At 36.6% G+C, this 23,873-nt stretch overlaps 1 protein-coding gene and 1 pseudogene across 1 annotated transcript in view; both read left to right on the top strand.

The window, feature by feature from the left end:
- The first annotated feature begins 2,094 nt into the window (after positions 1–2,094).
- LOC145805194 (alpha-mannosidase 2 pseudogene) lies at positions 2,095–4,631 on the top strand (annotated as a pseudogene).
- A 3,481-nt stretch (positions 4,632–8,112) lies between these two features.
- LOC114282627 (valerianol synthase TPS1A-like) overlaps positions 8,113–23,873 on the top strand; it is a 35,018-nt gene continuing 19,257 nt past the window's right edge. The window contains exons 1-3 of the mRNA XM_082900253.1: positions 8,113–8,315; positions 15,251–15,515; positions 23,150–23,528. Of these exons, the coding sequence (XP_082756379.1) occupies positions 8,142–8,315; positions 15,251–15,515; positions 23,150–23,528 (818 nt within the window). The 5' untranslated portion in view covers positions 8,113–8,141. The remainder of the gene's footprint in view (positions 8,316–15,250; positions 15,516–23,149; positions 23,529–23,873) is intronic.

The raw sequence follows: 23,873 nt of genomic DNA, 5'->3' as shown, positions 1-23,873 counted from the left end.
TCTTAAACAGGGAGGGTTATGGGATGACTCCATTCTTACCATCACTCTTTTTAAAAACTATTCGGTGCAGAGGATAGAGATGAAGATCGTCATTAGGCGCAAACTCCCAGTTGCCCGAGACAATGAAGTAATCATCTCGAACACCCTTGTTGGAGTCTGGAAGGTCGGCTATTAGTTTGTAGGTAGTGGATCTAGGCTTAAGGAAATATATGTAGCCTTTTTCAGACTTTAGGCCACACATTGTGTAACAAAATTGGATGTTGGCTAGTGTAATCCTAGCCTTTTCTCAGCGTGCTAAGGCGATTATACCATTAATAACCTTATAGGAATTGATGGCTAGCTGCATAGGGTTGAGTTTGTGGTAGTGGAGGACTTCCCTAAATAGGGTGTCTAAGGGGAACCTAAGTTCACACTCTATGAAGGCAACTACTGAGAAGGGCATAGAATCTCCATCAGGCATGATAGAGTTCTCCTCCCTAGCAAACCTGAGTTGAACGTCGACTGGGATGGAGAACTCTTATCGAAAATACTCTATTTTGGCCGGGGTGTCTACCCTCCACCTGAACATACCTATGATGTCCGTTTAGTGAAGTTGGAGCAAGATTTCGGGAAAAAGTGACTGGTATGGGTCTAAAAACTTCACCCGAGAGTTTGTTTCTGTTTTACCTAAGTGTTTGGTTTCTAGGCAAATCCCAAACCTAAAAACTAAGTACGAAAACAAAGATGCAATGGCAAGAATCTAGAAAACAAGTCAAAGAGAAAACATAAAAGAACATGATTCAAACTCAAGAAAGCAACAGAGATTTAAGAACACTGAGTAGCTGTGTGCAAATGTGCAAAAGTCAAGAGTAGTGACAAATTGTTAAAGCATTAAACACATGAACAGTACATATGTGTGTGCAAGAACCACGAACAATGTATATAGACATAGAGATAGATTGAATAGCACAAATTGCAAACAAGCACGTTTGACATTCTAAATGATGAAATTCAAAGCACAGTGAAGATTTAAGAAACCAGAAATGACTCATGATGACCAGAACATGATAATAGATGAAAAATAGAAAATTGAGTCAATAGCAACATGTGAGGCATTTAAACAGACACAATGTAAAATAATATGGCGAATAACAGTACAAGTTATTCGAAAATATGAACAGTACGAATAGAAATTAGGGACTTACCGACTGGAGCCAAAGAAGGAGACGCCAGAGTGAGATGTGCCGGAGTTAGACGACTTGAACAATCAGAGTCAAATGATGAAAGGCGTGCCAACAGTGACGGAAAAGGTAGTTGCAAAGCTTCGAGGGTATGAAAATGGCAATTTGGGAAATTTTTAGAGAGAGAAACTCAAAGTAGAGAGAGGGAATGCAAATTCACAAAGTGAGAAGACGAAAAGAGAGAGAGTGTGTTTTGTCAAAAACTAAAAAGACGGCAAAAATGGAATGAATACACTTTAGGCGACTTGCTTGTTAGGCGGCGTGAACAGAATCCACGCGGCCTGATATCACATGTCTAGTACGAACCAATGGGGCAAGGACACGTGAAGAGAAAAATGGTTGAAAAGACCGTGCATGACAGCTCATGCGCAAGCAGAGCTCTTACAATTCTTGAAGTAATGAGGCCATGATCTTGGCCATAGAAGCAGAAGCGGTCTCCATTGAAAGGTTTAAAGAAATTGATTCTTGGTTCTTGATCTTTGGTAAAGCGGACAGTTGAGTCCTGGTTATATGAATCCGATGAGTCATGATTTCGGTCGAAGAGAAAATTGAACTTTAGCCGACATGATATATGAAAAAACGATGTAGGTTTCATCACCCCAGGTTGCCGAGATAATAAAACTTAGGGAACAATTGTGTGGACACATTTTATGAATGACAGCACGTGACTAAGGTGATGCCAAAGTGTTAGTCGAGGTGCCACGTGGCTTGGTCATGTGCCGAAATGATCTTGGCTAAGTCGAGGTTGTCTGTGGAGATACTAGAATCCGAGATGAGCGGATATGGGACAAGAGTCCTAGAACAGAGGTGGATCTCAGTCTTGATAAAGATAAAGCTCTTAGGGAGTTTATCCCTATCTAGTTGAGAGTCCAGGATGAGCATTGAACTTGAATCCACTAAAGTGAGGCTTCTACAAGGATCAGGTCAGTGGTGGCTATAAAAGCAGGGCACCCCCGTGGGTCTCAAGTATGTGTGATATACTGTGAGTAGTAAGTTCTTTCTTGTGAGTTTAAGCACCATTTGCTATCTTTAAGAGATATTGATTATTGATTTGATCGTTAGAGTGTCCCCGGGTGGATGAACCGCCGCCGGATTCTTATCTTTCTGTGACAGATTGTTCGGGCTGAATCTATTCTATCGGTGCTCTCCAGTTGAGTTTTCCGTTTGGTTGTGTGGTCGGAAATCAACACCTACAAGTACATACATTTTTTGAAGCGTGTATTATAAATTTTTTCTTAAACAATACTTATGAGGCATCTGTTATCATTTGTCAAAATTTTAATAGTTAGTGAATAGTTGTTATTCTAATTTTTATATGTTTAAAATGAGGGGAGATGACTCTCCCTTAGATTATAGTGAATGCAACAATTGTGAATGTAACTATACTTTTGAATGAATTACAAAAATTTTATGTTCTTCGTATGTTTTCTTGTTTTTCTTCTTCTTCTTCTTCTTCTTTTTTTCTTCCTTTCTGTCGTCGTCGTCGTCGTCACGTGTTCCTTCATTTTTATGTTTTTGTATTTTACAAAAATTATAATTTTAAAATGTAATAATTGTACAGTAAAAAAAAAAAGTTGACTTCTCTAAAATAGACTATTATTTTGAAACAGAGAGAGTATTATTTTAGTTCTTGATTTTTAAAAAGAGACTAATATTTTGAGATAATAAAAAATGAAATAAGAGACTAATATTTTGAGACGGAGGGAGTATTTTTTTGTATTTTAAACTTTAAAATATCATAATTTTTATATTACACATCTATTTTTTTATAAATAAAATCTATATTTTTAGAACTTACTCGTCAAGTTTTATCAAATAAGACTAATACTATTAAATATAAAATACTACCAAAAAAAAAAAAATTAGTAAAGCAACTATATGAAACATTGTTGTGCAAAACTAAGAAATTTATTACTTTTAAAATTGGAAAAACTTGGAAACTGAAAAATTCTCAATTTCATACAACTACAAGAATCATTATGTTTGTTTTCAGTTTTTTGAAAACACTTTTCAAAAAATTCTATTTTCGTATTTTTTAAATATTTTAAGCAATTTTTTTAATTTTTAGACACACCTAACATAAATACACTTAAAAAGTATAATTTTTGTGATTTTTTTTTAAAAAATTCACTAAATATCAAAAATACAAAAAAAAAAAACAAAAACAAAAATTCACTATATTTTTCGTATTTTGTGTATTTATTAATTTTTTAGAATATTTTTTCACAAATATTTTATTTTTGGGGTATTTTTTTTAAGGTCCCTGATATTATGATTTTATAATATAAAGGACATCAAATATTTTCATGATGTCTAAGGTCCCTTAACAGGATCCAGAGAAATTTCAGTCCCAGAGAAATTCTCTCCAGAGAAAATTGAAATCCAGAGAAATTTCAGTTCCAAAGAAATTCTCTCCAGAGAAAATTGAAATTTCTCTGAGTATCAAATAAATCCAGAGAAAATTGTGGAAAGGAAATTTCTATGGCTATCCAGGAAATTTCTTTGACTTCTCAAATTTCTCTGTCTCTATTAACTACAATTAAACCCATGTCTAACAAACCCACAAACCCACAAATTTCTCTGGTCCAAAACCAGAGAAATTCTCTTCAAACCAGACAAACCAGAGAAATTCTCTGGATTGAAACCAGAGAAATTCTCTCTATTTACAGTAAAGTTGTATTTTTATGAACAGAACTTGATGATTGAGTTCAAAAACCAGAGAATTTCTCTAGTTTCAACCCAGAGAAAATTCAGTTAAAAAATTAGAGAATTTCTCTAGCTTCAACCGGAAGATCACTTTTCTCACGGTTGATCCCGGTCTTGTATCTAACACCATATTCATGCTCAAAATTAGAAAGTGCAGACACTGTAGTAATCCGTAACCGGCACCAAATTCTCACTTTCGATGCCAATCTGGGTTTGTTGCAGAAAGTAAACCGTGAAGGTGGTTACGAAAATGTTGTCGGTGAAGAAATAGGTATGTATTCTAGTTTGAAAAGTGGAGCGTATTTATTCAAACCTGTTGGTGGTGCTGATTCTATCATACACGCTGGTGCACAAGTGGTGGTATCAGAGGGTCCTTTGATGCAGGAAGTTTTCTCTTTCCCGAATACTGCTTGGGATAAAAGCCTAATTTCGCACAGTACCCGAATTTATAATGGTGATAACACAATTCAGGAATTTCTCATTGAGAAGGAATATCATGTTGAGCTTCTTGGTCAGAGTTTCAATGACAAAGAACTAATAGTTAGATACAAGACAGACATTGATAACAGACGGATATTCTTTTCTGATTTGAATGGCTTTCAGATGAGCCGGAGAGAAACCTATGATAAGATTCCTCTGCAAGGAAATTACTACCCAATGCCATCGCTCGCATATATGCAAGGAACAAATGGTCACCGCTACTGAGAGTCGGGTTGTTGGGGATGGCGGTGGGTCAGATGATGAAGATAGTATAAAGGACTGAAATTTCTCTGTTGTATGTTTAGGGATCTTAGACATCAAAAAATAATTTTGTGGATCTCTTCCATTATGAAAAGTGGGAGAGGGACCCTAGACCAATTTTCCCTTTATTTTTTAGATACATCTAAGTAAGGTGGATTTGAAAAAGAAAAAAAAATGCTTAAAATTTAAAAAATATTCACTAAAAAGAAAAAAATATGAAAAATAAAAACTCAGTTTTCAAAAAACTAAATTCAAAAAATTGAAACTAAATATACTGAATATTTTTTTTTACAAAAAATTATATTCAATATTAGTTTTGTTTGATAGATCTTATTGTGTAAATTTTAAAAATATAAATCTTATTTAAAATGAATGTTTATAATAAAAATTATGAAATTCTAAAATTTTGAAATAACAAAAAATAAAATAAGTGGCACATTAACATCTTGAAATGGGTCCACTTCAGTTAAAGAGAAATTAGTGTTTCTACGACATGGCCAGATGGTGGTTCAAGAGAGGAGGTGGAGCCTATAATTTTGTATTGAGACATGAGAATATGATATTTTGTAATTAATAGATGATTTTGTCATACAATACACTCGAAACACTTAGCCTTGGGAAGATGGATTGGGATGAGTTTGGGATTATTTTAGTCACAAAAAGAATAAATAGGTTTTTTAATTCAATAAGACAAAACATCACAGCCAACTCATAATCATTACATTTTTTCTCTTACAAAAAGTCAAAAAGTCATTCTCAAACGAGACTACTTTTTGGCTAAAATAGCCAAAAAGTTAAAAAGCCAAAAAGCCAATCTACTTCCCAAACGAACCCTTAATAATTTTTCAGCAATGATTCATACCACTGAAAAAAAGACCACTAATAGCACTAATGTATTGGGAATGCCAAAAAAAAAAAAAAAACAAGCTATAGGCACCACATCATTAGTGGTGCCATTAGAGCACCACTTTCAGTGCTCTCAACCATTTTTCATAATTTTTTTTTTTGTAACTATACGCGCATATTTGCATGTGTGGATATTATGAAAATGGCTAGGCTTCCCTTCAGTCCATGTTCGGATTTGAGGATATTGTTAGACCCGTGAAAACTCATCACGGTCTCGTTTTGATAATCCAAACTGTTCAATGTGTAAAATTCGATGAGTACTATATGCTTATACAAAATCACGTTGATTGGATAGTGATAGTTATCTTATCGGATCAGATTTTTATCAATCATTTATTTTTTCATCGTCTATTTTTTTATACAAAACTAATTTAATCACGTAGCTGTCGATATCCGATCAATGTGATATTTTACGGACATATAGTACTCGATAAGTTCTACACATTAACGATTCGAATTATTGAAACGAGACCCGTAATGAGTCTCCACGGATCTAACAATACCCTTCGATCCGACCACATAAGGGAAGAAAGCCCAGCCCTATGAAAAAAATAAACTAGCAGCACTTAATGGCATAAAGTCTGTTGGGGAGGAACTAGCCTTAAACAATTTTGTACAGCATAAATTACGTTTCACTCTTTTTATATTTGGTCATCGATCTATTTGGCTTTTAAAGTTTAATTTTTTTTCTTTTTAATTTTTCATATTTTAGGTTTTTTTCATTTTACTGCTAAAGTTAATCTATGTTTAAAATTAAACAAAAAATACCACAATAATTGTCACATAACATAAAAAATATATTATTATATCAGATTTTAAGTTTATGTCAGAGGTGCGAATAATAATTTTTTTTTTGCCACGTGATTGTCAATATATTATTTTCTGTTTAATTTTAAACAAAAATTAACTTTAAGAGTAAAATAAAATAAAAAAAAAACTTAAAATATGAAAGGTCAAAATAAAAAAGATTAATGCTTGAGGGCTCGAATTTGCCTCAAATTTGAATTTTTTTTTTCCTCCTAAAACTGTGTTAGTTTGGTTTTATTTATTTTTTATTTTTATTTTTCCTCTCTTTTCTTTTCTTTTCTTTTTGCAAGGGTAGTTATGTATAGGGGTGTGTTAAAAAATTATACATTCTACAAGTGAGTTGGGTTAGACTGATTGGGTGATAAAATTGATTGATCAATTTTTTTTAAATTTAATTTAATTTAATTTGTTAGGCTGTGTTGGTTTGGTTTTATTTATTTATTTTTATTTTTTAAAGGTGGTTATGTGTAGGGGTGTGCCAAAAAACTAGACATCACATACTAACTCATCGTACAAAATTATATAGAATTAACGAATTTTAACCAATAGTCTAACTGATCAATCAATTAAGTTGGACTGGTTAAGTGATAAAATTGACTGATCACTTGAGTTGTTAGTTAAATTTTGTTAATTTCATATAATTTTGTACGATAATTTGGTGCGAGATGTCTAATTTTTTGGCACACCCTTACACATAACCACATTTATATTAGACATTTTAACTCACCCTTAAAAAAAAAAAACCAAAACAAAACAAAATAAAAATAACTAACTAACACAGGAAAAAAAAAAAAAAAAGGTGGCATTCGAGCCAAATTGGAGGCCTCGAATTTGAGGCCTCTAGCACTGCTCAATAAAAAAAAAAAAAAAAAACTTTAAATGCCAAAGTAAAAAAGTGATTTTACATAAAAAGAGCAAAGTGTAATTTATTTTTTTATAAAATATATATTTTAGTCAAAAAAATCATTAAAAATATCAAAAATCATATAAAAAAATCAAATATTCATTTCTCTTCTCTTTACACATTTATTATTATTATTATCAATTACTTTTTAACTACACAGTAAAACAATCAATTCTAAATATTTCAATTTATTTTATCTTATATTTTAATTAAAAAAAACGTTTTCCAAACTAACCTAAATGCCTCATTATATTTTTGGACAAACCAAATCTGACATCTCTTTTAAATGAGGCCACATTATACTTTTGGACAAATCAAATTTGGCAGTTCTGTCAAAATGGGTCCTCAAGTATGAATATTATTACTTTAACCAAATTTGTAATTCTTTATTAGTAAAGCAACTGACATTTAATTTAATAAATTATAAATTATAATTTTAATCAAAAACTGTTAATTTGTTAATCTGTTTAGTGTAGTTGTTAGATTATAGATTTAAATTACAAAGTAGTGTTTGTTAAATAAACTGTGAAATAACTTTTTGAATTAACTTTTATTTTTTATTATTTACTGCTTGTCTATATTTCTCATATAATAATAATAATAATAATAATAATAATAATAAAAATCTAAGAGTATAACTTGAAATTAACATGTTCATAGCAGAAGCTGATAATAAGAAATAAGGGATGAGCACTTCTCAAAATAAACTTTTATGAGTTAAAATAAATTACTAGAATCAGAAACTGTTTGAAATAAATTTATCCAAACAATCGAAAATAACTTTTCCAAAATTAAAATCTATAAATCAACCAAAATAAACATCACCAAACACTCCTGTATATAGTTATAGATCCCAAATGTATCATCCTCCAGCCAAGATAGATAAAGCTAATTTATTTTCTCATCTAAAAATGGCTTCATCTCAAGTTGGTGATATGGTGAATGGCAACGCCGAGCGTACTCGCCACTTGGCCAAATTTCCCCCTAGTTTATGGGGTGATAGGTTCACTTCATTCACTTTAGATAAACAGGTAATTATTACATCTCCATTGCAAAATACTGCAAATTCACTCTTATCAATTTTATACCCTCATCAATTCAGAAATTGAGTTCAGATCTTCTACCATAGTTTTCTGCAGTGTTTTATGTGTTAATTTTAAAGCGACGCCGTTTTGTTAAGGTTTTTTATTTTTTCCTTTTTCTTTTGCTTTCTATCTCATTTGTTCCATAACCCTAGCCAGTCTGAGAGAGAGAGAGAGAGACGAACAGAGAAGGGCGGAGGCGAAACGCGAAAGAGGGTGGCCGACGGTGATTCCGGTGGCGAGGCGAGGGAAGGCGGCGACGAGTTCATTCTCAAGATTGGTTCTCAGAGGGAAAGAGAAAACCCAGAACCTGTTTGGTTGCCGTGAAACCCAGGAACAAAGATCACTTATTATTGAGTCTTTTACTGTTTTTGTTTTGTAATTAAATGAATATGGACAAGAAAATAAGAAACTCTTGGAAAGAAAAAAGAGAAAAAGAGAGGATTTTTGCTGATAAAACAAAAAGATTTGAGTGTGAAATAGTTGGAGGGAGAGAGAGAGAGAGAGAGATGGGTAGACCACCTTGCTGTGATAAAGGGCCATGGACTCCAGAAGAGGACATCATCTTGGTGTCTTTACATACAGGAAAATGGACCTGGGAAATTTCTCAAAGTTTTTTCACAGTTGGTTGGTTTGATCATTAAAGAGGTATGTTCAACATCTTTTCCAGGTCAAGCTCGCCCCCGTCGCCTCCTCGCCGCTGCCGTTGCCTTGCCGTCGCCCTTTGTCTCTCTGTTTGTTTAGGGTAGGGCTGAGCAAGGAATCCGTGAAATTCGTAATCCGATCCAGTCCAGTCCAATTCGATAGATTTGGATTGATTTTTTGAATCCGCGGTTCGGCTCCGGATTGAAGAATTAAAAATCCGTAGTCCACGGATTGGTTCTGGATTGAACCCCACGGTTCCGGATTGGAACCGATCCGGACCGTTCCGGACCGTATATAAATAGTCTATATTTTTATTATACATTATCCCCCATAGTATCTTCTTTTATTCTATATGAAATCTAAACTCAAATATAAAATCGTATAATATCTTCTTTTATTACTTTTTGTTAGGTTTTATTCTTGGCAACACCGTTTGACAAAACTCCTTTCAGTTGTATTTATTTTCACACTTTTATTTTAGTGAGGCTATGAGTTTATTAGATGCGAATACAACCCGAATTGTGTCATTCAGAGAAGTTTGTGATGTTAATACTTTCAAGATTGCCACTTCACGACCGAAACAAAATGCAAAATTGCATTCAAAATTGCATGTCCGCCCATGTTCGCTCGAGTCAAGGAATGCTCGCTCGAGCAAAATTCGCTCGAGCCAAGGAATTCTCGCTCGAGCTAAGGATTGCGTCCATACAAAAACCTGAAAGAGTTGATTGCTCGCTCGAGCTAAGGATTCGTTGCTCGAGCCAAGGCACTAGTAGAAATCACGAAAGCTAAGGTTCTCGCTCGAGCGAGATTCAAAATCCGGATTTCTATAGGAGTTGGTTTTCTTCCAAATTTAGGATTACTTTTGGTTTTCTACAAATGCTTGGTTTTCTTCCAAAGCTAAAGGGTACTTCTCCATATCTTCTTTTTTGATCTTAAGGTTTATGTCTGGAGATATTTTGTTAGGTTTTCTTTGATGTTTTTATTGAGTATTCAAATCATGGTTTAAAATAGAGTACATCAAAGGTTTTGTTTGTTATACAAAAGAGAGAATTATTCTTCGGTGGATTCTGAAGAATTCGAGCTTGAAACTTCGGTGGATTCTGGAGTGGCTCATTGAAAAGACAATTCTGAGGTGAAGACGGGGTTGGAAGAGGCACATAGAGGTTGGTTCAATTAGGCGTGGATTTGTTAGGTAATTGAGAGTATACCTGTGTAATTTCTTTAAATCTTTTTAGTGGATTGTTTTTATGGTTGTTGCCCGTGATTTTTTAATCACAGTTGGAGGTGTCAAATTGTGATTTTTTCACGTAAAATCGTTGTATTGATTTATCTTTTATTGTTTGATTGGAATTGTTTTATTGCTTAAAATTGATACATAATCACAAATTAACATCTGGAGGATTTCTAGATTTTTCACTTTTGTTTGTTAGTTTTTAGTTTTAATTTGTAATAGTCTAAATACTTATGGTGAAACCAATTTTCTTATGGTTTTTTAAATTCTAGAACAGTATGTCGCTATTATAGAAAAACATGTTGCTATTGTGGAACTAATACAGTGCTATGTTTATGTTTTATGAAATTAAAGTGTTATATACATATATATATATATATATATTTGTTATTTAATTATGTGAATCCGTGGTCCTAAACTGATCTAATCCGTATTTAAATGGATTGGTTCGGATTGGTTCCATGATTTAAACGGATTGGATTGGTTCCAATTTTTCAAGAACCGTAAATAACGGATTGGTTTTGATTTTACCTCAATCCGATCCAATCCGAACCATACTCACCCCTAGTTTGGGGTTGTGGTCTCTCTGGAAAGGGCCAAAAATATATATAGTATATATGTTCAACACCACGTGGTTTTGAAAATACCGTAGGAATTACCATATACTGCCACGATAGAGTATCCGAACGAAGTTGTTCAAAAATTAATCTTTACTTTATCATATATAGATCTCATATGAACTCAAATTATATAAATTAATTTTTAGCACATAATCATCGAATCTAAAATTTTCTGAATGAATAAGAGTGGATCTCTACACTTTTCTTAATTCGTGTCGCTGCATGTTTCTGAGTATCTAGAATTTTTTTCTTTAAAAATAAATAAAAATTTGAAAGAAATAATATTATGTAAACAAATATATCCTTATATGGAAAATTCGATTTCTATACTATATGCGGCAGATATAACATTATTTTTTAATATTTAATTATGACTTATTGTAGTGTTAGTTATGAGTTAATTACGATTCATTGTAGCATTAGATATGACTTATTATGATTATTATTGATAATATACATGTATTATTGATTGATTGTTAAGTGTTGTGTATTACATAAGGAGAAACTTACTCTTCTTTATAGAAGAGTGTACAGAGGTTGGACCGAAAGCAAAGACATCATGATCAGCTAGGACACACTTTACAGCTAATAACAACATAGAATACACTAACAATATAATGCACTAACATATTTTAACAGCCCCCCGCAAACTCAAGGAGGATAGAAACTAACCAACTTGAGTTTGGAGAGAGGAACTAAACAGAAAAATAAGCTGACAAATAAAATTAAAAATGGGATAGGAGACACTGTATGGTCGTGTCGGACCGTTGTAGCAGACAGTTTACGGGGTCATGTCGGACCGATGTAGAAGACAGTTTATGGGGTCATGGTGGACCGATGTAGAAGCTGACCGGAATCAATGTCGGAACAGTTTATGGGGTCATGTCGGACTGATGTAGAAGCTGACCGGAATCAATGTCGGGACAGTTTATGGGGTCATGTCGGACCGTTGTAAAAGACAGTTTACGGGGTCATGTTGGACCGATGTAGCAGGACAGTTTACGAGGTCATGTCGGACCGATGTAGCAGGACACTGTGTGGTCGTGTCAGACCGATGTAGAAGACAGTTTATGGGGTCATGTCGGACCGTTGTAGAAGAGGTTGTGGTGGGGCACCAAGGGGGCGACTTTAGGGAGTGCGCCATGAGCGACTTATACATGATACTGTGTATAACCCCCCCTCAAACTCAAATAGGTGTGAAGATAGAAACCTATTTGAGGTTGAAACAAAGGGATTGATAAAGCGGACCGGTGTAGAAGACACTGTATGAGTGTGTATATAGGCTGCCCAAAAGATATACATGGATGTAGAGATCGAGCCCTCAAAAGGCGTGCCCTCAAAAGGCGTGCCCGAGTCATGAAAAGGCGTGCCATGAAAAGGCGTGCCAGGTTGTCGGCGTCAAGAGGCGCGCGATGCGCGTGGCTGCCTCGGCTATTTAACCAAGACAGAGCCTGAGGCCGAGGCAGAAGCAAAAAAACCTGCGAAATCCTCTGTAAAACTCTTCGTTGTGCTGAGAGAGAGAGGCTGTAACACTGTTGTGCTGAGAGAGAGAGTCTGTAACACTCTGTTGCGAGAGAAAATGGCTTCGTCGTCCCGTGGTCTGCTGACTCTCTTTCCCGACCTCAACGAGTCAACAAGAGAGATAACGGGTGCGGTGGCCAGTGAACCTGAACCAAACACTGCCGGTTTTGCGCCGTTGAACTTTCTGATGCGGTCGGTGGAGCAAAAAATGGCAGTGCAAACGGATGTGGAGGCTAATCAGTATACTTTGAAGGCATGTGTAGAGTCCATGACGGCGGTCACAAACTTGTCGCACCGGCTGCAGAGTAGGACAAATGAGGTGCAACAGTTAAACTCCCAGCTGGCTCTACTCCAACGTATGTATAAGGATGCGCGAGCAGAGATAAGTGTGCTAAAGACAGAAAACAAGGAGCTGAAGCGGAAGGCCACCGTGATGTTCCGATTTGGAGGGCCGCCATATGCTGCAGTGGAGAAGCAGGGAGTAGTGATCATGCCCAGTGGAGTGGGAAACACAGAGGCAACACCGTCAAGGGCCGTCCAGGACGGAGGCAAAAAGAAGAGACCGGCGGCAGAGTAGAGAAAAATCCCGCCTGTGGATGTTGTTGTTTTGGTGTGGTTTTGTTTGTTTGTTGGTTTTTTTTTGGTTTTTTTTTTTTTTTTTTTTTCGTGTATGGTGATCGGGGGGAGCCCCGACATGAATAAAATGAGGTTGAGTTTGGTTGGCAGTTCATCTGCGTGTGAAATCAAAAAGAAGATGCGTGAAATTCGAGAGAGTGAAAATCTGCAATGGTGTGTTTTTTTTTTTTAAGGAAAAAAAAAATTAAAAAAAAAATAAAAAATAAAAAAAATAAAGAAATAAAATAAAAGAAAATAAAGAAAGTGGAGCGCAAAAGGTGGACACTGCCAGTGGAAAACATGAGGGTATTGAGTAGACCACTTTTTAATAATAAGAAAAAAATTTCTATATGCTGCGTGTTGCATGGGGCAAAACAGTAGAATAAAAAAGGTGGTGGAAAGATGAGTCAAAACAGTAGAATAAAAGAAAAAAAAAAAAAAGGAGAGGCACGTGGGTTGAAAGTGTCAAGCCATTAACCTGCCAAAAAGTAGAATAAAAAAAAAGTGCACATGCATGTGATAAGGAGAGGGAAACAAGCGTAGTGGGTGGGATTAAATAAAAAAAAGGGTTTTGTCCGTGAGTAGAGAGAGAGATCGGTACTGTGGTGGGTGTGGTAGCAATTATAGAGAGAGAGAGACCGTGTCTGGTGAACATGGCATGGTCAGCAAGTGGGATGACATGGACGGGAGGGTATGGTATAAAAAGAATTAAAAAAAAAGTAAAATAAATAAATAAAAGAAAAAGTGTGCTAATGGTGTGAAAGAGTGCTAGTGGTGGATTTGTGAAAAGTAGCCTGCCTAATGAATGGTCTCTGATCACAGAAGAGGTTAAGGCAAAAAAACATGTCTCTGATCATAGAAGAGGTCAAAGCAAAAGCAGAGTTCTACCAAGGAAACGACCTATGCCAAGAGAAATCAAAGCTCTTGCTCAAAGAAGTGGGTTTGCCCAACGGTCTCCTCCCGTTGGAGGACATGGCGGGGAGGCCGGAGATGACGTGGACCTCCCGGACGGTGCCGACGTTGCCGTTGCCGTCGATGAGGTGGCAGCTCTTGACGAAGTGCTTGTACGCTTGTGGGTTGTCGAAGCGGCGAACGACGGACCAGACAGTGGAGACGGGAGCGGCGATGTGGTGGACGGCGGCGGAGCAGCACTGGTTGGGACCCACGGCGTGAGTGTGGTAGCGCGCGACGGAGTCCGGCACCGGAGTGGCGCACGTTAGAGGGGTACGCCGTTGATGGGATTGTTTGTGGCAAGTGTTTGTAGTGGTGGTGTTGATTCTATGAAGAACAAGAGATGATGATTTTAATGGATTTGAAAGCATTTTTTTTTATGGGTTTTGGATTCTGCTTTTGGGGAAGAGAGATTGGAGGATCACTTTTCAGATTCCGGCTGGGCTGCCTCTCGGCGGAGCGGACACCACAGGAGGTGCCGCCGCCGTGGGACTGGTGGTCAGATCGATTGGAATCGGATCGGGTCATGGGTTGTACGACCCAGGTGTGGTTGGAAGTAATGAGATTCAGAGCCGACAGCGATTCGGAGATCACGAAGGGGTTCTGTTCGTGCTTGATTTGAAGTAGGAGGAGAAGCTGTAGGAGTAGGAGGTATGTGTAAGTGATATGTGTTGAAAAACTCCCGCGGGCAGCGAAGGCAAGGTTGCCGGCCGGCTGCCCGCCGGAAAGAAAGGAGTATAGGCCTAAATCTTATGGCTCTGATACCATGATAATATACATGTATTATTGATTGATTGTTAAGTGTTGTGTATTACATAAGGAGAAACTTACTCTTCTTTATAGAAGAGTGTACAGAGGTTGGACCGAAAGCAAAGACATCATGATCAGCTAGGACACACTTTACAGCTAATAACAACATAGAATACACTAACAATATAATGCACTAACATATTTTAACAATTATTTTGATTATGATTAAAAAGATTTTTGGTTATACCTTATGTGATGTTTATATATATCTACTTTATTACATTATAGGTTAAAATTCTATACACTTTTTCTTGATAAATAAATTTCTCTTAGATTGTAATTGATTTATAGATTTGGTGAGAGATTTGAAAATTGAAAAAAAAAATGAGTGAAATATAAATAAAATATAATAACATTTCACACACCATTTATACATTTTTTCTCTTTCCTTGTCCAAATTCCTATCCAATTCTTTGAACTAAACACAACATTAACAAAATTTTATTGTGAAGTTGTTGTAATTAATGAATGTGGTGGGTTGTTGGGGGCAGCTATGGGACAAGTATGGTAATGAGATTGAAGTATTGAAAGAACAAGTGAGGAGCATGGTAGTAGCCGGTGGACGTAAAGCAGCAGAACAAATGAATTTGATCAACGTGCTCGAACGCCTTGGTGTGTCGTATCACTTCGAGAAAGAGATTGAAGAGCAGTTGGAGCAATTGTTTGCTAAGTTTGAAGACAATGAGGACTATGATTTGTTCAACATTGCACTACACTTTCGCATATTCAGACAACATGGCTATAAAATGTCATGTGGTAATTTACATCCTCACCATATATCCAAAACTGACACCTCATTTTTATTTTTATTTTATTTATTTATTATTTATTTTAAACATAAATTGTTCATTTATTATAGGGCAATCTTCATTCCATTAGCAGTCACATTTATTTATACTATATATTATAACAAAATAATATTTCAATAAGAAGAGCTCCAACACTATATATTAATTTTTTTACATTTAAATTTTTTTTTTAAAAACTATTGGCTAACCCATTACTTTGGTACATGCTTGCATTGATAGGTTGATTTGGCATCATCCCTCATGTTTTTTTTTCAGAGTCTAATGTGCTTGCCATTTGTCCATAATAGTCTCTTTTAAATGTGTTTAAAAATTGCTTCTTTGTGCTTAAGTGTTGGACCATGTGTGCATGCATGTTTGTATGAACATTCGCCCTCATTTCCATAGCATTTGGCCACTGTTTCGGGCTTATTTGAGAGCTGCCCAAATTAGTCTAAGTCCACCTTTTGCATGTTGCTCAAATGTTGTTACATTGCTTCATGCCTTGCATGCATGTTCACTTAGGTTGTGTGCCTAATGTACATTACTTGCTTGCATGCTCATATTGCATATTTAGCTCACATGCTTAGGTTGCATTTGGCATGCATGCCTTGCCTCTTGAATCACCATGATTGAGGTTGGGTTCCTTATGTGTTTGTGTGCATTATATTTGACATTAAAATGCCCAACTTGGCTTCTTGGGCCATCACGCATTGAAATGCACGATTGGTGATCCGAGAGTCGAGCACCATACTCCCTTGAGTCTTAAACATGATATAGAGTATGGTTGTGCAAACATTTGCTTTGAAATGCATTGTCATGCCTTGTCTGTCCTTTGCTGTTGTCAAAACAAGTTTTTGCAGGAAGGTATGACCGGTCGGCCATCTACAGTGCCGATCGACCAAACATTTGTGGCCGATTTCAATATCCATGGTCGATGGATGGCCGGTGGGCTTTACTTTTGGCTGGTGACCTTCCACAGTGCTCAGAAGGTGGTTCTGGAGCATCCTTGGGATTTGTGCAAGTCTCAGAGGTGTAGAGTAGTGTAAACAGATGCAACATGTGTCATGGCAATGGATTTCCGGGCAAAGCCAATCCGAGCATGCATGCATCCCTTTTCCCGAGGCCTTTTACTGCTTTCCATAGCTTAGTTAATTTTTTTAATTAATTAGAAGTTTTGTAATATTTAATTAGTTAGAATAGTTTAATTGTTTATTCGGACTGTATTATTTATTTGGACCCTCCGAGCGAGGGCAATCGTGTAATAAGTGTGCGTGGGTGTATGTATGTCTTCCAATCCCAGGCCTTTCTCCCTTTTATTTATTCTCTTTCAGTGGTTAGATTAGGGCATGTTTAAATTAGCATCCTTATGCTCGCATGTTTTGCATCCATACATTTGTCTTGCATGCACCGGGCTCGGCGCATCATACTAACTGCATTGTATTTCAATTTCAAGTTGAATACGTGTTAGCTGTAGCATCATCATATGCCATCCATAGATTAGCCGAGCCTATTGTAGCTGCATCTTGCGTGTGTTGCATTAGCCATCTTAACATGAACTAGGATCATGCATATGATTACTAACTAGTTTCTATTTTGGCTTGGAGTACTCGGTAAGCATTTATGTTTTAGTATCCTTGCATGAGTGTGAGTATTGCCATGATAGCATGCTTACCATGAGGCTATATGCTTATGTGATATATCTGCCTGAATGCTTGTGGGTGAAGGTTGGGTTATCTGAATTGGAATAATGCATTGACTATGAGTTTTAAGCCCACTAGACAGTGGCAAAATCATATTTTCTAAGCCCACTTGAGGGTGGCAAAACTTGCATTTTAGCCTACTTGCGAGTAGCAAACCGTTTTCAAAACAAACATGAAATGCTTTGTTCCAATTCAGGCGACCCAGTCTATACTTGTGCTGTGCGCATCATATAGGAAATCTAGGCTAATAACCGGAATAAGAACGCATAATGTTTTCAAAACTAGATATCATGGTTAGTAGAGGCCGATCTTTGATTGGGCGAGCGGGGGTGCTCATAGCTGACTAGGGGTGTGCATAATACCGCCGAAACCGTTGAAACTGCCAAAACCACACCGAACCGCACCGCCAAGGCAAATTCGTTATTATTTGCCAATCGAACCGCCGATTTTTGGTAAGAAAAATGACAAATTCTAGTGACACTTTTATCAATCCGCCGGTTTCTATTTTTCTTCCAAACCGCACCGACCCGCACCGCTATTAAATCATGTTTTATAAGATTCTAAAAATTCTTTTTTACTTAAGTTTGCTTGTTGTTCTATACCTTAAAATATAGTATTACATTACTGCTCGAGGGGAATTCAAGATGTCAGTAATCCAAAATAAAGTTGGATTCCAATTCACTTTTCAATCTTTTTTTTTTTCTGGCCATGTTGCAAACTTGCATCAGCTCACTTTTCAATCTAAATACTTTTCAACAGTAAACATTTTCAATATATTGTAAACCCTGAATGATATTAATTTTATGTATTGTATTTGATCATTGTAGCTTCCACAGATGCTTGTAATGAACTGATGGCATAGTCGTTGATATTATCATGTTGTTGATACACTTGCTGCATCAGAAGAAAGCTTCGCAAGATGCTTAACATCACGGTATCTCTCGTTTTTTTTTACTCTTTGATTTAAGTTTTGTAATTTGAATTATATTTTTTTATAAACCGCCAATCTGCCCGAACCGCCAAGGCAAATCCGCCATTATTTGCCAACCGAACAGCTGATTTTTGATAAGGAAAATGGCAAATTCTAGTGACACTTTTATCAATCCACCACCCGCCATACGGTTTCTATTTTTCTCTCAAACCACACCGACCCGCACCGCGCACACCCCTATAGCTGACCTTCCCCAATCGTACCCAAGTTCCCGAGCCGAGACAACTTTGGTGATGACGAACACGTGGCCTTAGGCAACGAGTCAGGGTTTCCTAAATTTCCCCAAAATAAATATTTAGGTGGCGACTCTATATCTGGCAAAGCAGTCCATGTTTGGCACTTCTTTACAAAAATCTGTTTTCCAAAACGATTTGCCGAATTTGGACTCTTTGGTGATTTATTAATCTCACATTGCACATTGTGAGATCAGATTAAGAACCGTGACAATTTGAGAGTCCTGAACTGTAGTGAGCCCAATTGAACAGAACGAGGGTTCCCCCTCCCGGGACGTTCGGGGACGTCTACAGTGCCCACGGGTGGACGAACCGCCGCCGGAATCTTCTCTTTCTGTTGCAGGTTAGCCAGGTGCCATCTATTCTGCGGGTGCTCTCCAGCCGGTTACTAAGCGGGCAGTGTGGTCAGAAAATCACTCACACAATTTGGCGCCGTCTGTGGAAAAGAAAGAAGAATAGATGGCCAATGAAAGAAAGAAGAATAGATGGCCAATGACGGACAGAAGGATCAGATTGGAGACAACGCTTCTGCTGAGAGTGGGAGACCTATCAACCTCGACGTTGAAGGGGACGATCGCAACACAGAAACTCGTGACCAGAGTCACGGAGTGAAAGACGCCGGCCAGAAAGGTGACGCACCAAAGACAACAGATCGAAGCGGATACTACAACGAAGATGACCTCCGGGTATGGAAGGATAGATACCTGTGAAGGAACGAAGACCCTTCGAGAAGGGATGCAAAGACAGGGGGCATAAGCGCTCCCAAGGAGATAACATTCAAGTATAGAAGAACTTATCCTGAGTGAGCAGATCCCGGATTCCAGATCCTAGAAGACATAATCTCGGCCTAGATGAGTAGGTCCGAGAAGAGAAGAGCTCAACCTGAGTGAGCAGATCCAAGATTCTAGTAGACAAGATCTCGACACTTAAGTCCGAGAAGAGAAGAGCTCAGTGGGCAGATCTCAGATCCCAGAAGAAAAAAAAAAAAACACAAGGTTGGACTGCAGTTAGCCAGGTTGAAGACCTTTTATAAGGTTCGCAAAGGAGTATGTGGAAGCCATGCAGAGGGCAGAGAGAAGAAGAATATGTTTACTACTTGTTGAAATTTGTAGCAATTTACAAGTTGGTTAAACCGATATGATGTTTACCACTTGTTGAAATTTGTAGCAATTTACAAGTTGGTTAAACCGATATGATGTTTAACACTTGTTGAAATTTGTAACAATTTACAAGTTGGTTAAACCGATATGATATTTACCACTTGTTGAAATTCTGTGTGAATTTACAAGTTGAAGTTAAACCGATGTGATATTTAACACATATTGAAATTCTGTATGAATTTATAAGTTGAAGTTAAACCGATGTGATATTTAACACTTGCTGAAATTCTGTGTGAATTTACAAGTTGAAGTTAAACCGATGTGATATTTAAACACTTGTTGAAATTCTGTGTGAATTTACAAGTTGAAGTTAAACCGATGTCAAATTTAACACTTGTTGAAATTCTGTGTAAATTTACAAGTTGAAGTTAAACCGATGTGATATTTAACACTTGTTGAAATTCTGTGTGAATTTACAAGTTGAAGTTAAACCGAGGTCGTATCGAAAGAAGATTGGTTTAAACACTTGTTGAAATTCTATGTGAATTTACAAGTTATAGTTAAACCGAGGTCGTATCGAAAGAAAGATGGTTTAACACTTGTTGAAATTTTGAGAAAAATTTACAAGCTGAAGTTAAGCCGATGTTATGATAAAGGATGATGGTTAAAACACTTGTTTAAATTTTTGAGAAAAATTTACAAGTTAAAAGCAATATCTGCGTACTTGCCGAGACTACCAGGTTGTCAAAACTTGAAATATGGAAAACTGAAGTCTTGATAGAAGACATTGAGAAAGTGACAAGTCCTAAGCAACACTTGTGAAAATATTTGTTACAATATTTTCAAGTGCTAGGACAAGGCCGAGATGAGCAAGATTAGAAGTTGTGACAGAGGTATTTTACCCGAAGAGATTGCACAGTCAAGGTGTACTTTGAAGACATGCAAATTATTCTAAGTATGGAATCATACAAGAGCAGAAAAAAGAAGACATTCATTCAAAGAAGAAATTAGAGAAATGCATTTAAAGAAGAAAGAAGGCACTTCGGTCTGAATATTGAAAAATAAATTATTCAGACTACAAAAATAGCACGTCGGCCGGATTAAAAGCATACAGAGAAGGACAAAGTACAAGGTACAAGGTACAAGGAGTAAAAGAAGGAAACAAAACTACTCGGCATCAATGACAGGATATAGAAGACAGTTGGGAAGACTTCTCAGCAGCCTTCTCCGCCTCGAGCTCAGCATCGATCTCCCGAAAGAGTTTGATCAAAGCTCTTTTAGGCGATTGGCACCTCGGAGTTTGAAGGCAAGGATTGAAAGCAAGAATCTGGAAAAAGACACAGAAAACAGAAACAAGAATGTAATTCGTAATCAAGAATGATTGCACAAGTGTGTCAAGCCAAAAACAGTGGCAGAAATCAACAGATGTGTAAATAGTGTGTATTCAAGAAGATGATTTGAAAACAACGGGTAAAACCGTAATGGTGATTAACAATGAAGCAGAGCTTCTTGGAAAGCAACAAGAAATAAAACCAGGAGGAACAGTGGCTTACCAGAAAGAGGGAAGCCGGAATGAGAATTGCCGAAGTCTGACGACGGATGCGAAAATGACAGAATGACGTAAGCTTCACCGGAGGAGAGGAACGAAAACAGTTGCAGAGCTTGAAAGCTTGGAACAATGACGGATTTAAGCAAAAGAGCTAGAAAGAGAAAAATCTAGAGGATTGAATGAAAAAAGAGAAAAATCAGAGTCAAGAAGACGACAAAGTTCAAGAATAAAGCCAAGTGCACAGGCACTAAGTAAGTCTGTGAAGAACAAGAAAGTAATGACCCAGACACGATGCTAGCAACATAAAGAGGATATGGCAAGAACAGTGCCAAGCGTTCAAACAATTCAAAACTTGAAAACAGTCGAAAATAGAAGACAACAGAGGGCAAGTAAACGGATTCAGAAGAGTTATGAAAGATTGAGCTTAATAAAAGAGTTTATGAACCTACCAAGAGAAATGAACGCTGATATGAAGATCGCTGGAGTCAAATAGATGACTGGAAGTCGGGAACCTGCCGAAGAATGTGAGTGAAACAGTTGCAAAGCTCTTGGAGTTTACGAATTAATGAAACAAGAACCTCGGCTAGGAGGTGTGATCTCGAGCAGCTTGGAAAGCATGAAGCTTGATACTTGACAGAAGTGGACAGTAAAGTCCAGGAAACTTTGAGGTCGGCGAGTTTGATCTCGGACAGAGGGGCACAGATGAACGAACAGTGTAGGTTCCATCACCTCAGAATGCCGAGGTAATAGAACCTAGGGGGTAGTTGTGGGGATATATTTTCTGAGTACCAACACGTGGCCAAGGTGACGCCGACGTATCAGCCGAGGTGCCACGTGTCCTGGTTGTTATGCCGAGGTCATCTCGGATAGCCCGAGGTTACCTCCGAAGATATCGGAATCCGAGATAAGCAGGTGAGGGGCAAGTGTCCTAGAATGAGAGAAGACTTTAGTTTGTATTAAGATAAGACTCTTAGAGAGTTTATCCTAATCTTACTAGGAGTCCAAGATTAGCAGTAATCCTGAGTCCATAGAAGTTAGGCTTCTATTGAGATTAGGTTTATGTTGGCTATAAAAGAGAGGCACCCCCATGGGTCTAAGGTATACTTTTGATACTCAAGCTTGTGAGTTTAGCACTTGATTTATCTTTGAGAGATATACTGACTTGATCGTCGGAGTGCCCCCGGGTGGACGAACCACCGTCGGAATCTTCTCTTTCTGTTGTAGGTCAACCAGGTGCCATCTATTCTGTCGGTGCTCTCCGGCCGGTTACTAAACGGGCAGTGTGGTCAGAAAATCACTCACACAACAACATATACATATGTAAACTATACATATATATGCTTCTCTCGAAGGCTTTCAAACATTGTCAAAAGCCTCAAAATCATTTATGATTGAATTTTGTTTGATGGGCAAAATTCAAAATATTTTTCAAAGGGTCAAATTCATTTAGTAGTCCTTTAAAATCTTTAAAAAAATAATAATAAATAATAACTCTTATATATCAAGTTAAGTGGTCAGATTTAAAATTTAAACTCTTCTGATAGTTAAATTAATCATGACACTAGACATAACTTAGTATCTGGGATGGAATTAAGAGAAGACTATGGGGGTCATGGCCCTAATGTTTCTGTAAAGAATATTGTTTGCTACATAACTTTAAATATATATATATATATATATATATATATTATTTTATACATAAAATGACCTCCAGTATAAAAAATATGTCTCATCATTCTCTCATCTTGCATTCTCTTTTTGTTTTGCAAAAAAAAAACTTTTTCATCCTTTTAGAAATTATTTCTGTGGCATTTATTTATTTTTTCTTTGTATATATAATTATATATGTTTGAGTATATGGTGAAAAAAAAATTCTTTTGACATCTCAATTAATAAAATCTTGATTCTGTCCCTGCTTAGCATGACATGATAAATATATACATATATATATAGTGTAATTTTAACCAGACTCAATAGATGTCCACTTTCTAATTACTGACATGCCATAATATGATGGCTTATGAATCAGATGTGTTCAACAAATTTAGAGACAGTAATGGTGAATTCAAGGAAACGGTGAGCAATGATGTACAGGGTATGTTAAGCTTATATGAAGCTACATATTTGAAGATCCGTGGAGAAGGTTTTCTAGATGAGGCTCATGCTTTCACAATAGCCCAACTTGAGTCTCTGGTGGGAGGGCCACATTTAAGCTCTGATCTTTCTGAACAAGTGATGCATGCCCTCAAGCAGTCAATCCACAGGGGCTTTCCAAGACTAGAGGCAAAGCATTTCATCTCTTTCTATGAAAAAGATGCTTCTAGGAATGAAACTCTATTGAGGCTTGCAAAGTTAGATTTCAATCAGTTACAGTTGTCCCATAGGGAAGAATTGTGCCACATCTTTAGGTAATATGATCATTTATATTCTTAACGAATCTCTCTTGTGAGGTTTTTTTTTTTTATTTATTATTTTTATAAGTAGAACAAACATCCATAATTATTTTAGGATAGATTACAATTTGGGTTGTTTAGGACAAAAACATCCTCAACTATTAGCGAATATCACGTTATTCTTATTTATTTATGAACTAATATATTTTAATCTTTTAAACTATAAAAGTGATATTCGCTATGGGTCATAGTGTATTTAACCCTTAAAATTTTAATCTTTATAATTTAATCTAAATTTCATTTAGGTCATTATTATATCAATTCAAATTATGTGTACTCTCGTGATTTTTAGTTTGGTTT

Source organism: Camellia sinensis, chromosome 13 (assembly GCF_055761805.1).
Source record: "Camellia sinensis isolate YWXY chromosome 13, ASM5576180v1, whole genome shotgun sequence".
In the NCBI taxonomy this organism is placed as follows: domain Eukaryota; kingdom Viridiplantae; phylum Streptophyta; class Magnoliopsida; order Ericales; family Theaceae; genus Camellia; species Camellia sinensis.
This window is presented reverse-complemented; position numbering and strand designations above follow the sequence as displayed.